General features: G+C 40.5%; 1 protein-coding gene across 1 annotated transcript; it reads right to left on the bottom strand.

The window, feature by feature from the left end:
* Positions 1 to 7,025: 7,025 nt before the first annotated feature.
* On the bottom strand, positions 7,026 to 14,066 carry tbxtb (T-box transcription factor Tb). Its single transcript, XM_035399780.1, has 8 exons — positions 12,206 to 14,066; positions 11,503 to 11,767; positions 11,167 to 11,301; positions 10,830 to 10,891; positions 10,629 to 10,690; positions 9,953 to 10,132; positions 9,014 to 9,146; positions 7,026 to 8,404 (listed from the first exon to the last, which is right to left on the bottom strand). Exons 1-8 carry the CDS (start codon positions 12,409 to 12,411, stop codon positions 8,134 to 8,136), a joined length of 1,314 nt encoding a protein of 437 aa, XP_035255671.1. The 5' UTR covers positions 12,412 to 14,066; the 3' UTR covers positions 7,026 to 8,133.
* Positions 14,067 to 14,104: the final 38 nt, after the last annotated feature.

Genomic DNA, 14,104 nt, shown 5'->3' with positions numbered 1-14,104 from the left:
TTTGTATGCTAGTAGGCTATAAAGAAAATGGGGCCTATTAACAGATACATATATGCACGGCGTATTACAACAAATTTGCATGTCTGTAATTTAATGTTATAGGGGTAATTCGTGTTCTCCGAGAATATCTGAAGTATTCATTCTGATTACAAAGGTAATACACAATGCGGTAGGCGATCTAAAATGATACACTGTCATAGCCTATTTATTGACCCTTAAGCCATCCAAAATTATACGGACCACAGCACGTTGTTCAGTGACAATGACTGGTGTCTAGAGACCAGAGCCATTTTGTTTTCTGAATTTCTGACAGTTGCCATAGAAATACAATCGCCACACTCGTTTCTTCTTCTTTAGTAAGGAGCAGCTTAGAGTAGCAGCACGGAGCTTAACATATTGGATTTAATAAAAATGAATAAATACAAAACTGAACACAGAACGGTTTTGTTTCGCCCTTGGTAGACATGAGTCCCTCCGGATAACGTGAAATTAATAAGGCCCCGGTGTTGCCAAAGTTTCAGCCCCTATGACGTCAGTAGCGGTACCCATCCAAGTGCTTTTACGCAGTACCGCATCATAAATGCCTGGCTTGTGCGCGCCAGGTTGCGTGCCTTCCATTCCGCAGCAACCCCCTCCCCCGACACCCCAAGAGGGACCATGCATTATACAGCGTCTCTAAGCACTGCTTGCACGTGAACACATAAAGACCCCAGAGCTTTCTGTTTTAGCATTTCTGGCTCTCTTTTAGAAATAAGATACAGCATGTTGTATTAATGAGTGATTGGTGTACACTGGTAAATTCTCCCCGAGTAGAGTAAGTCAGTGGGAAGTGCCGGTTTGCAGGAGTCCTTCCACACATACAGTACAAAGCACCATCAACTACCATCAGGCATGTGTAACAGAGGATAAGACAAGAAGATTATAGTGGACTGGTATAATAAGCGCACCATGGATCACCAAGTATCAAGTCGCAATAAGCAGTTGCTGGACACTAAGCCAGAAGGACCAGAGGAGATACAGGCAAGGAAACAACAACCCCGCCCCCTCTCCAAGCCGTAGAATAATCCATCCTTGAACACAAGGCCAGTAGTCTCGAGATCACCCTTTTTTCCACCTTACTTTTGTGCTTTCCCATTTCCTCCCCAGAAGAAAAGTCTCCTGACCTTGATTTGAAGGGCTGCACACATTCTCCGCTGCACAGAGCCTCCATCTCCTTCCCTCTCACACAGAGGTATGTGGGGCGACACAGCTCAGGAGGTAAGAGCGTTTGTCTGGCAGTCAGATGGTTGCCCGTTCGATCCCCCGCCCTGGGCGTGTCGAAGTGTCCCTGAGCAAGACACCTAACCCCTAATTGTTCCCAACAAGCTGATTGGTACCTTGCATGGCAGCCTTTCACTGTTGGTGAGTGTGTGTGTGTTAATGGGTGAATGAGAGGCATCAATTGTAAAGCGTTTTGGATAAAAGCGCTATATAAATGCAGTCCATTTACCATTTGGCTCCGCAAAATCCTCCATTTTCAGCTTGGACAGCGTGCCATTCTCCTCTCCACGATCCCTCGGCATTTCTGATCACACCCCCAGCAGCCACGCCAGGCAGCCAGCCTGCAGCAGAAGAATAAGGAGGAAGAAAGAGGCATTTCATTACAGAACGAGTTCAGTTCAATCTCCAATGCCCAGGCCAACCCACTGACCTGGCTCATTTTCATATTTAAGAATCACATGCGGAATGGTGGACCATTTTCACAAATATTATGCCATTGAATAAACCATTGAAAAGCTGGACCTAAACCAAAAAAACATTGACATTCACACAAATCCCACACAAAACTTGTATCCAGTATTTCCTTCTGTTCCCACCATAGGACATCACTTTTCTCTCTCCAATCCAATAACTTATCCTTTCCCCTCAGGATGAGGCCAGGTCATTGTCTGGTTTGAAAGGGAAGTGGATGTTGCATCATTTGCAACACTTGCCAAAAAGAAAAACATAAAGCATGCAATGATGTGAGAGAGGCATGCCAGACCCCCTAGTGGTCACCACATATCTACAGCGCCCTCAACAATTATTCACACCCATGACTAAAATGAAGAAATAAGACTGTTAAATAAATAAGGCAGGCAATCAGCTATATTGCAGGATAAAAATGGGGGGGGGGGGGGAATTCATTTAATATAATTTTAGTAATGATTAAAATGTAAAAGTACAGCACTATAATTTAACCCTCACTCTCAAAATGTTCCTAATTTAATAATGATTCAATGCAATCAACCAAAATGACACTTCTCAGAAATTACTACAAACATCCACACCACTGTTTTCAATACTTTGTCCACCCTTTGCAATGGTAACACAAACAGACCAGTCATCTTTTTTATGAGATGAACATAACAGGGGATCAAACCACGTATCAATATCAATATCAAATCAAGAGAGGAAAGCTGGCCTTGCAGAGTAGTCTGGACACCATAAAGGTCCAAAAATGCCTGATTTAGTACAGCAATCTGGAACAGGTGACTAATTAAATGTCAAAAAAGACCTACCATGGAAAAGGCCAAAGAGTCATATTGAGGCCAGTTCTACTGAGGCCTTCAAAGAGACTCAACCATGCAGAAAAAAAAACTCTATTCCATAAACAACAGGATCTTCAGTGGCTGATTGTGTGTGTGCTTGCATATGCATGTTTTTTTTTTCCCTTTAGTTATTGCCGTAAAAATTCAAATGTATTATTTGCATGCCTTTATCCAGTTACAGATTACAACGGCCCAAACTAGCAAGTGATACATGGGATTCACAAGTTGGTTTCTGTGAATTTCTGCCACCTGCTGGAGAAAAAAAACGATTTATTCTAAAAGGCCAACGACCCTACCTGGCTTCGAGCAGGTAACAAAAATAATAGTCAGCTATGGATATTTTTGTATGCAACCAGGCAAGAGATGGTACTCTTACTGGATGCCAGAACAACTTTAATTTTCATAAGTTCAAAGGTCATAAAATCTCCCGCTTTTTTCCCACTTCCACTGGCCAGCACAGCAAGTTATGCATGAATTTTCAACACAAATGCTATTGTACTTATTCCACAGAAATTTCCTGCATTAAGTTTAACAGAAAAGTCAAAGAAAAGGTCAAGGAAGTACACTTTTTTAATATATCGCAAACAGGACCAATGATATTTGATATATTGTGGAAAAACTTATATAAATATATCTGTAGTTTTCTCAATTTTCACAGCACAATGTCAAAATGATGATACAACCCGATATAGTTTCAATTCTCAGTCTCCTGCACACCCTCTGGTGCATTTTAATTCAACTCTCACAGAGAAGTGATCAGTTTTACTTGAAGATGAAAAGTAAAATATCAAGGTCATAGAGACTTCTCACACATTCTTTAGATGCATGTTTTAAAAATATGCAGTTATGCAGTCTTGCAGGTCGCTTTACACACGGATGACAGCATGTGATCTGCTCTGTACCCATTTATTCAGAAGAACACTGAAGATCCATCTCTTCAGAAAACACCTGAAGTAAGCATTTACAGACTCTCAATAAAATTTAAACTTCCCACCCTCACTTACCCTTCTTGAAAAAATAAAAAAAACCCAAGTACAAATTGTGTAGATAGCAGTTATTTGGTCTTCTGAGAGTTCTGTACTTGCTAATATATGGATGCAAAGCAATCTTGTACAGAAGTTCAAAGCACATTTTCAGGTTGCTCTGGACAAGAGCATATGCAAAATTCTGTAAATTATATTTAAATGTAATAATAATCTCCAAAGTGTTTTGCATACCTATAAGAAAAGTACTGCACAAATAAAGTTGTTTTTGTTGTTTCTGTTTGTCTTCTTGTTCTTGGTATTTGTTAATTATACAATACTTACAGTTCCTAGATGTATTTCTTCAATTTCTCTTACATAGACATGGCAATTCAGGTAAAATTGCACATTCCTAGTAGCTGTTCTTAACTTATCATACTGAAGTATCTCCCGACCAGTGGTTGTGCCACATGTGGAGTATTCTGGCCAGTAGATGGCAACAGTGAACCGTTAAAAATTTCTTCCATGAAACCGCCCCCCCCCCCCCCCCCCACAAAACACACACAATTACATTTTTGTGTTAAATACAACTGTGCACACTTAATTATCAACCAAATACATAAACTACAGAGATGTTTATGTGTGCATAAAAATAATAAAATAAATACTATCAAAGCAGCTGGTTGTACAGGTCCATATTATTTGCTCCAAATTTCCTATTAATGTTCTGTAATTGGTCATTGGTCAAGTGCTATTTAACACAGAAATACGTAGAAACATACCTAAAATATTACATGTGCTATTTATCTACATCAAATATGTATTCACAACAATATAAAGATATCCTAAATTACAAAGACCACACAATTACTGATAATGTAGAAACCATTCTTTTGTAAACTATGTTTATCTTTGTATAATTTTAGATATTGCAATATTAACAGAATGTTCTTAAGATAGTTTTCCAATTTTTCTGAGAACTCAAGGAACAGGGATCCCTGTCCTAAACAGATACTCTTAAGGCCCCTATTTATTTATTTATTTATTTATTTATTTATTTAAATAACAGGCTAGGAACAAGCTTGCTTCAATGTCAAGGCCCAATCACTCAGTTGTTTTACACTGTATATAACTTTAGAAATCACATTGGACTATTCGTAGCCTATCACCATAAATATGCATTTATTTAACACGTTTCAATGTTTTCTTAATACACAGATTAATGTCTTTTGAATAGCAATAACTGCAAACATAGCTTATTATTTCAAATGCTATATTGCAAAAAAAATGAATGGGCACATAACATTCTGTCCTCCAAACTCGCGCTCAGAGTCATCCGCCAGAGATCACCGAAGAATCATCGGATAACAAGCGAAGATCTTTCTGTACTCAGTTCACAGAAACGTGCAGCGAACACAAGGCACGGGAGTTCGTACTCCACTGCTGATCGCTCAGCAATTAGGTGACAGGGCCTTGGAGCTGATAGTCGCACAATGCGCACACCGATTCTAACTTGACTGCCAGCTGGCTAGTCTCGCTCTGCATGCACTAGACCTTTTTCATACTGATATAGAGAACGTTCACTTTAGGAGGACTTTTGTGGGGGTAGTTACACAAAGTAATTACACGAAGAGTCAAAAAAAGGCACTTCGTTTGCATATTTACTCATTACAACATTGATAGTCGCCCAAAATACGCATAGCATTTTTGCTTTTGCGTTTTTTACAAAAGGTGAATAAAGGTCTATCTTAAGGCGACTTTGGGTTAGTTGTGCAGCCACTGACCACATGACAGAGAGGAAAAAACCTGTCAGATGCAGTCATGGGGCAAGGGGCGGAAATGTAGTGATTATTAATTCGGAGAGAATCGTCCTCATCTCACGGATCTGTGAATTAAACTCAGTGACAGGCCGGGACTCAAAGGTTAATCACCGCGGTTTCTCGGCAGACGTTGGCCCGCGTTCTCCGGGTCTCGGCAGCTTTTTCTCTGCGATCTCAGCCGCTGTAGATGGATGTAATTCCTCACCTATGTGAGCAGAATTCTCTCATAAGAGCAAAGTACACAAGGCCGAACTGGGCCAGTCACCAACCATCATTAACCATCCAGGAAAAAAGTCCGGAGCCGCCGCAGAAATGTTACAAATGCAAAACAACAAACTTGAGATGGGACTGTAAACATTTGATTTAGCCTACCTGTGTTTAAAGTGCTCCAAGCAGAGCGTATATTCCAGGGCCTTCTCCCACGAGTTTACGGCGCAGACGTGGTACAATTCCGAGCAGCTACTTTGAGTGAGGCCTCGAGGAGCATCGGTCACAAAAATATTTATACGATCCAAGAAAATAAGGTGTTTTATAAACATGATCCCCAGTTGATACTGCTAAATCAAAACTAGGAAATAAACACTGGACACATAACAAAACTACAAAAAAAGTTTAATTCTGTATAGGCCTTTTTGTTTATATAAACGAGTAGGCCTATGACAGCTCTTGATAGTTTGGCTACTGCGCAACCAACGTGCGGATAAGTATGCTTGCGACTTTCGGTTAAAAATACAATAAAATAAAGCGCGTTAGGTGAGTTCAAACAAAGTTGAACATGTCGGTGTACACAAAAGCAAGACCAGGGGCTTCAGCTCTCAGTGAGGTTTGTGAATTGCGAGCTGTCTTTCTTTCCCCTTCCCCCGTTCCTCACCAGATTTGTTAAACAGAGCCAGTATGCTTTTCGTGCTTGCTCAAAGCTGCAGGCGCTCTGACCCTGTCACCCCACACTTTAAACATGCTCCTCGCTCAGTCAGTAATCAAGGATGGCAATACTGGGACACTTAAGGCTGCCATATTTTTTATAATATATCACGTGAAATGCTTTCAGACCACAAACACTTGTAATTGGCTCTATATATCACGTGACATGGCTTCAGGTCAAATACATGTAATTCGGTCAAAATGTGCCGTTTTAAGGAGAATTTCGTGAGAATAATTTGCACAAGCACTGAAGTTCATACCACCCACTCGAGACGCTTTTGTTTTTCAAAAATGGATCCTACAGGGATCAGTTGGGTAGAATACAGTATACAGAAGTCTGTGCTCTTGGTGCATGGCTGGACCTGAGGTGGATCCCACCATCAAATGGTCACAAATCCCAAGGATTGGCGCTTAACTGGAACTGAAAAAATGCCTCTTATGATCAACTTGGTACCTGTAGTCAGCCTGCTGCACCAGCTTTGACAGTTGTGCAGTCATCCAATGTGATAACTGCATTGGAGAATCCCTCCTGATTGCATCTGTTATGAAGGATGCATGCACCAATCTCTCCCCTCCCCCAGAACTGATGTAAGTTGTTACAGTGATGAGAGGGAAAACATTTTGCCTAGATGTCTGTGACAGGACACATTGAAAAAATGATGGGGACTAAAAAGCAGTTTGCACAGTGTATATATATATTTAGAAAAAACAAAGAATTGTCTTTAGACAATCAGGAGACAAACAGCATCACACCTGTAGCAAGACCCTTTAATGTTCACTTTGGTAACAGCTCATGAGTAACGTTACAATAAGATATTTCTTTCCTGGCTTGTGAACACAAAATACACATAAATGAATTACATACAATCCCCGAAAAATAGTTTTTTCATCCTTCCCATAACAATAAAATAAACCAAATTATATTCATATTTACAATATTGACAAGGCAAGGGATGGTCTGTACAATTAGCACAAAAAGTGCTATGCTACAAAAAGTGTACAAAGACGTTCAAACATACAGTATAAATAATCCACGGCAGTTTCATATGGCCTTCAACATCTCCTGTTTAAAAGATGTATCCATTATCAAATTATATCTCATGGTGGAAAAAATCAGACAGTGTTGAGCCAAAATGTATGGGAAGCAGCCATAACAAAATGGTGGCTCTTCAATTATACAGACCTGGACAGGCATTAATAATGCCATGGTCTCTTGAAATGAAACATATGTGTAAGCAGCAGCAGCAACATCACACATGCTTTTGAAGGTGAGCACATGACTGTCTGTGCGCTCCTGAGTCGACGATGGAGGTCGTGGTGAGTGTCACAATGCTAATGTGACAGGGAAGACAATCAATCCCTGAGCGCGATTAGGGAATTCCCAGTCAGGGAGTAAAACCGAGGGAAAGCATGAGAGAAAACAGAAACTACATCTATGGTCTAATTTTTCTCTCAACAAAGCAGGTGTTCGTGTGCCAGTAGATGCTAATTATCTCAGGTTAACATGATCACAGAGGGTAAAATACAATTAATGCTTATTAATGTGTTCATGTCACATCAAGAAAGTAGGTAAGAGCTCTATATGGTCCCGTTTGCTTCATCATGTTCATCAGTAGTTGTACTGAATTCTTTGTGCTTTTTTCTAATGACGTATTTTAGAGTGTACCATAGAGTATCTATGGTAGCAACTCGAGCACAATCACATAGTCTCTATGGTAGTACCTCAAGCACAAGCAAACTCAAGCACAATCATAGTCTCTATGGTAGCAACTCAAGCACAATCATTCAGTCTCTGCGGTAGCAACTCAGGTACAATCATTCAGTCTCTGGGCAACTGTCTCCATGAGGAAGTGCACCACCCTACAAGGAGGGGGGAGTGATGGGGGTCCAGGCGGTTGCTAGGCGGGCATGGGGCGAGATATCGTACTGGGACACGTCGTGCAAGTCCGTTGGGACAGTGCTGTCATACAGCGGGGAGCCAGAGGGGGGCACTGTGCCGGGATGGGACAGGCCTGGGTAGTGACTGGTGGAGCCTCGTAGGAAAGAAGAGCTGAACGCAGTGGACATCCCGGCAGACTGGGACACTGGGGTGGCAGAGGAGTTACCCACTGACCACAGGCTGGGGTATTGCCTATGAAACAAGGAAGACATATAATCATTACATAATCAAAGGAGAACTGAATTTACATTTACATATTATACATACATATATTTTTGTGATGTTAAAATAACACAATAAAACACAATACATAATGCATAGTGAATATTATAGTATAATACAGTATATATAATTTAATACAGTAATAAAGCATTACCTATTGTCTCACAGGAGAAGTACAGATATATTCAATGACATCCATAAGTATCTGGACTGTGACACAATTTTTGGGCTGTAATTGCTACACAAATCACCAAATTAAAGCTGACATTCTGTGTTTTAACCTCATATTCATTGTTACACTGTATATACACTCAAACATACACACACGCACAAAACTTTGCGTAGAGAAGAATTCACTTAATATATGCATGTATATTGAATAACAAACTAAAGTACACTTTTTTTTCTATTTTAAATTACAATAATACAAAAAGATGTGTACTTAACCAACAAAAGCACTCAAAAGCACTTGCTTTTGCCTGTAAGACAAAGTTAAGGACACATATGTCTTGAATACAGGCCCATGTTTTATGAATGCGGGCAACAGAGTGCTCATGGGAAAGGACAGGGCAGACTAACGTTGAGGTGGTGCTGGAGCTGGTGCTGTGACCCATGGACAGCATGCTGGAGTGGGTGGGCATCTGCAGGCCGGACCAGTTCTCATGAGCAGGCAGCATGGACAGGCAGGCTGACGAGTTGTCTGTGTAACTGGCTGCAAGGCAACGTGAAGCACCACACATTAAACGCCATCACCACCAACACACACCAAGCCAGGGCTCAAAGGTGCATTACACACAATCTGGAGGGCACAAGCTGTATTTGTGCACCTGTCTCATCGCTGCAACTTCAGAAGACAAGCAGGCACTTGCTCTCCTCCAAAGCACAAGCTACCAGTCAGCATTTTTTATTCAGCATTTTGATAAAGTACATTTATTTAGGAATGCTCTGAATTCTGGATTTAAAAGAGGCACTTTGACTGAAGGCATAAGGACACTGACCCACCTGGAAATCCAAACCTGTAACCTTTGGGTTGCAAGAGTATAATTATAATTATGTATGTATACATATACATAATTATAATTACAAATATCGCTATGCATATGATTACAGCCAGATTGACTAGGGTAGGACTAGAGCCATACCACACTGCACACAGCACACATCACACTGCACACAGCACACAGCAAACTGCACACTGCACCCGGAGCCAGGGGCCAGAGGGTGCATGGTGCTAGTGGGTTTGTGCATTCCATGGTTGTGGCTGTTTGTGGGGGTTCATCAGAGGGTGGTGTCTGCAAAGGGAAGAGCATGCCTGGCATTCCACAGGGAAGGTTCCCGTTTAGCAGGGGGAGAGGCATCGGGTACAGGTCGGTGTGTGTGCGGCCGTACGTGTGTGTACGTATGTGAGGGTTTGGCGGGGGATGGAGCCCCTCACTTGGCGATGGGTACAGGTTGGTGTGTGCGGCCGTAAGTGTGTGTATGTACATGCAGGTTTTGGCGGGGGATGAAGCCACTCACTTGGCGATGGGTTTCTGTGGGTGTAGGGGCTGGGGTACGGTGCAGAGCGGGTATTCCTCAGGGTAGAGTAGCGATCGCAGCCATGTGAGGAGGAAGACAGGGACAGGGATCCTCCAAATTGGGGGTGAGGGTTCGCTGGGGGGCAGAGAGATCCTGTACTAGGAATGAACCACCCACCTACTGGAGGGGGAGAGAGAGAGGGAGGGGGGGGGGCATGTTTATCATATGAAGTAATTCTGTTTGGCTTTTTTGTTGGTTTTTGCAAAGTGACTACCACTGTGCTGTGCATGGCTAATCCAAGTAAGGGGCTTATCTTAAAATACAGATATTTTTATTTGGCAAAAGCACAGAAGGCACAGTCAAAACTGTAATGCTAAAACATGTTTTAAGCCAAGTAGGCATTATTGCAAAATACTAATGAAGAAAATATCTCACAAGTATTTCTGAGGTGTACAGACTCGATTTAATTTGTAATGCATTATTGTCCCATTAAATTTTTCTTCAGTATCTCTATCCAACAATGTTGAAATTCTCCTTTAAATTGCATAATCATTGATATCAATGTTGGTTAATGCACATGAGATATTTATTTGTTTGTTTGTTTATTCATTTATTATAATATCTTGTATGTACAAATTGCATGTAGCAGACAATGTAAAAGTTATATAAGACTTACATTGGGAATATCCAGATTGTTGGTTGTCCCCAACGTCATCCATAATGTCCTTATGATCAGTTCTATAAAGGGGAATTATTTAGAACATAAAATTATACAGATTATAGATTATATACAGATTATTACAAATTATACAGTAGCCAACAAACAACATTTCGGTAGAATAAATTTCACGTTTGAAAAATCGGCGAGGCATCATACCTTTCCTTAGCGTCCAAAAAAGCTTTGGCAAAGGGGTTGTATTTGATCTTAAGTGCAGTGACCTGTCGGGAAAATCAGGGATGGAGATTGGTACACTGTGGGTAATTATAAAATATTAATTTATTTAGAATGAACTGTGATGTTTTATCATTTCGTTGAGCCGTACAATGGCAGAAGTAGTACTAATTAAACTGGTGGCCGCATTTTGTCACCACATTACGCATCCCCTATGTGAATGTAATTTCCCTGGAAGTACTGCGGTGTTATACCCAGATAAAAGTCTTCATAGAACCCGAAAAGGCATTCACGAATTCCAACATATGTGGCGCGCACAAACCTCCTCGTTCTGGTACGCGGTGACAGCGATGAACTGTGTCTCTGGGAAAGAGTGGCTCGTGATCATCCGCTGCGGGCCGCCGACGCGCACTATGTGGATACGGGGCTCATACTTATGGAGGGAGTTCAACATGATCTGGGGAGCAAATTAATGAAGGGATCATAGTAATTATTGGAAAGGCAACAAAATTTCTTAATGAGCTTCTTGACCCATATTTACCCAATTCAAATACAGGCCGCGGCATACTAGTCGTCAAGGATCTGAAGCTGATAAGGATCTTTGATACATATATAAAGTAGCTAAACGTTTTTCCCTTTAGATAAAATATCGTCTAACCTGTCCGCCTCCGTTGAGTTTGTTGGTTAATTTGACTTTACTGAAGGAAACAGGGGCTTTCATCCAGTGCGCTCCGAAATTTGGCGAGTCTGGGTGGATGTACACGCAGCTGGGGGCCTGTGGTTCTGGTTTTCCTCCAGGGACCCACTCCCCGTTCACGTATTTCCACCTGTGATTGTCTGCTGCCACGAAATCCAGCAGGAATGAGTACATAGCGTTTGGATCCAGCCCCGATACGCTCACCTTCAGTACTGGAAACATCCGCCTGGAACAGGGAATAATGTCACGATCTATTTTTTGAAAAATAAGTGGTCACGAATGATTAACGGTAAATGGGAAAACATATTTTTTCCCATTCCCAGCTAGTCCAATAGTTAACAATTTATCAGTATCTTACTGAATTCTCATTCATCTATGTGCAGTTTTCATTATTATATATTCCATTTCTTAATACGTATTATCGAGTCTGTTTGCACTGATTTATTTCATAATAAATTATGTAGTATAATTTGGAAAATTGCTATTATTATGACTTCCAATGAAATTCAAGATCAATTGTACAATCACCTCGAAAACTCTTTCCAGTTGATAACGTAGGCCTACTATTTAATCAAAACTGTGGAATATAAATGTAATAAACAGTAACGAAATACAACATGCTAGGCAGTATTTATATTCTGTGTGGCCAGGTCCGTATATTTACCTGCCGTTCTTGGTTACAATCATCTCATTGGTGAGTTCCTTAAATTTCTGCCACAGTTCCCTCTCGTCCAGACTGACTTTGAGCTCTCTTTCAGTGGGGTCTCCCTTCTCGCTCCCCGCCTGTAATTCGTTTTCAACTGCGCTCAGGAGATGGTCAACTCGGTACTGGATACTTTTCCCGGGGCATTCGCTGGTACTGGATGCCATTCTGTTCAAAATCTCCAGGGCTTTATGGTGAGGCTAGCTTTTGTATCAAAAATGCTAGTGTATCCTGTAAATACGACTTTCAGTCCAGGCAGTATATTCCCATGTTTCACAAAAATTTATCAGAGAATTGATTTGAAGTCATCAGTCTGATTAGTTCCAGCTAAATAGTCTCATACCTCCGTCACGACACTTTACGGGACTTAGGAGAGAAGCTGGTTGGCTGGACTTTGCTTTGATGTGTACCTTCCTGTTCGTCATTGGTCGGACGCGGCCATATCAGTCAAGAAGGAAAGTGCCGTCTGAAGTCAATTGCCCACAGCAAATTTGAATAGAGCTACTTTACTTAAATCTGCAAATATTTACACCTATATCAAAGCAACACCTGCAACAGGGAAACGAGACATTTCCAGATGTTGTTTATATTGTATGGCCTTTAAATTTGTATATGATAGTCAAGAGGTTACTGTGTTACACATTTGTGAATAATGTATTTGCTTATATATGTCATGCAACATTTTGTCGAAAAATAACAATAAACGCTTTTCGTAGAAATATGGTTGTGCTATAAATTGCATAAATACCACAAAATACCCACAAACAACCTATGGTAAACAAATTGCCAAAGGGATTTAAGATATTGCCATACTTTATTATATCAGATTTTTATTATAATTAAAAGCAACAGACAAACTGTCAATAGTATTGACACATATACAGGCTAATCATCATTTAAGCTGTAATCATTATTATATGATCTAATCTGTACGTGCAAGCCAAAGTTGATTATACTCGAATGGGTACGTTTCATAGGATAATAAAGTAATAACAACTTATTTATCTTATGAAAAAGTAAATATGGAGATGACAGAATTGCTCCACAGTGGAGGCAGTGAGGTTTTAAGTAGTTTCAGAGGCCGTGGGAATCACAGTGCTGAGGTGACAAAGCTCAGGAAACGCACAACTCACAGAACTCACTAAATGCCCGCAAAACGGAAACGACTGTCTGCACGCCACATAAAAGGGATACTAAATACAAATCGAGACGCACCAGCCAAAATATCAACGTCGAAAATCCGTTTTCCCCCGGATCAATCAATTCAGTATAGGCCTATAGACTAACGTAAAGTAATTTCTTTAGGCACAGCTATTTCCCTCAGTAGCATACATTGCGGCTAATATGTTGTAGCCTAGCGCCCTAGCCTACCTGACAGTATATTGTAGGACTATGACGTAGGCCCAGCCAATAAAAGGCTAACGTAGGCCTATAATAGCACAATTTCTGTTTTTATATAGACTATTCTATCTGAATTTAAAGAATGTCACTATGAGACCCCTCTTATTGCTAGGTAAATTGTGGTGACGCCAAATGAATAACATAGTGTAATTTTTATTTTTAATTTAATGTGCTAAATTTAATACAAATGTAATGTTATATAGTTATGTATATGTAATGGTCTAAAAAAAAAAAACTTAACTTAAACTTAAGGTAGATAAGATTTCAGTAAATTGAACTACCCCTCCATCTCTCTCCCACCCTCATTTGCAAAATAATTGGATATTTCCAATAATTCGTCTAATTTTAATTAATGCCAAAGGAGGCTATTTTGAGGAAAGTCATGTCTAATATTATTTTTAAGTGAAACTCATTTTTTGTGTTATTGTAGGCCTAGGTATAAACAAGGTATAAAAGGTA

Source organism: Anguilla anguilla, chromosome 18 (assembly GCF_013347855.1).
Source record: "Anguilla anguilla isolate fAngAng1 chromosome 18, fAngAng1.pri, whole genome shotgun sequence".
In the NCBI taxonomy this organism is placed as follows: domain Eukaryota; kingdom Metazoa; phylum Chordata; class Actinopteri; order Anguilliformes; family Anguillidae; genus Anguilla; species Anguilla anguilla.
Note: the sequence above shows the minus strand (reverse complement) of the source record. Positions and strands in the feature narration are given on the sequence as shown.

Excerpts from the sequence above, each read along its gene's own strand:
- tbxtb (XM_035399780.1), bottom strand. The coding sequence starts at position 12,411 with ATGGCATCCAGTACCAGCGAATGCCCCGGGAAAAGTATCCAGTACCGA. Across the intron at positions 11,768-12,205 it reads ATTGTAACCAAGAACGGCAG|GCGGATGTTTCCAGTACTGA; the intron begins GTAAATATACGG and ends TCCCTGTTCCAG. Across the intron at positions 10,892-11,166 it reads CCGCGTACCAGAACGAGGAG|GTCACTGCACTTAAGATCAA; the intron begins GTTTGTGCGCGC and ends TTTTCCCGACAG.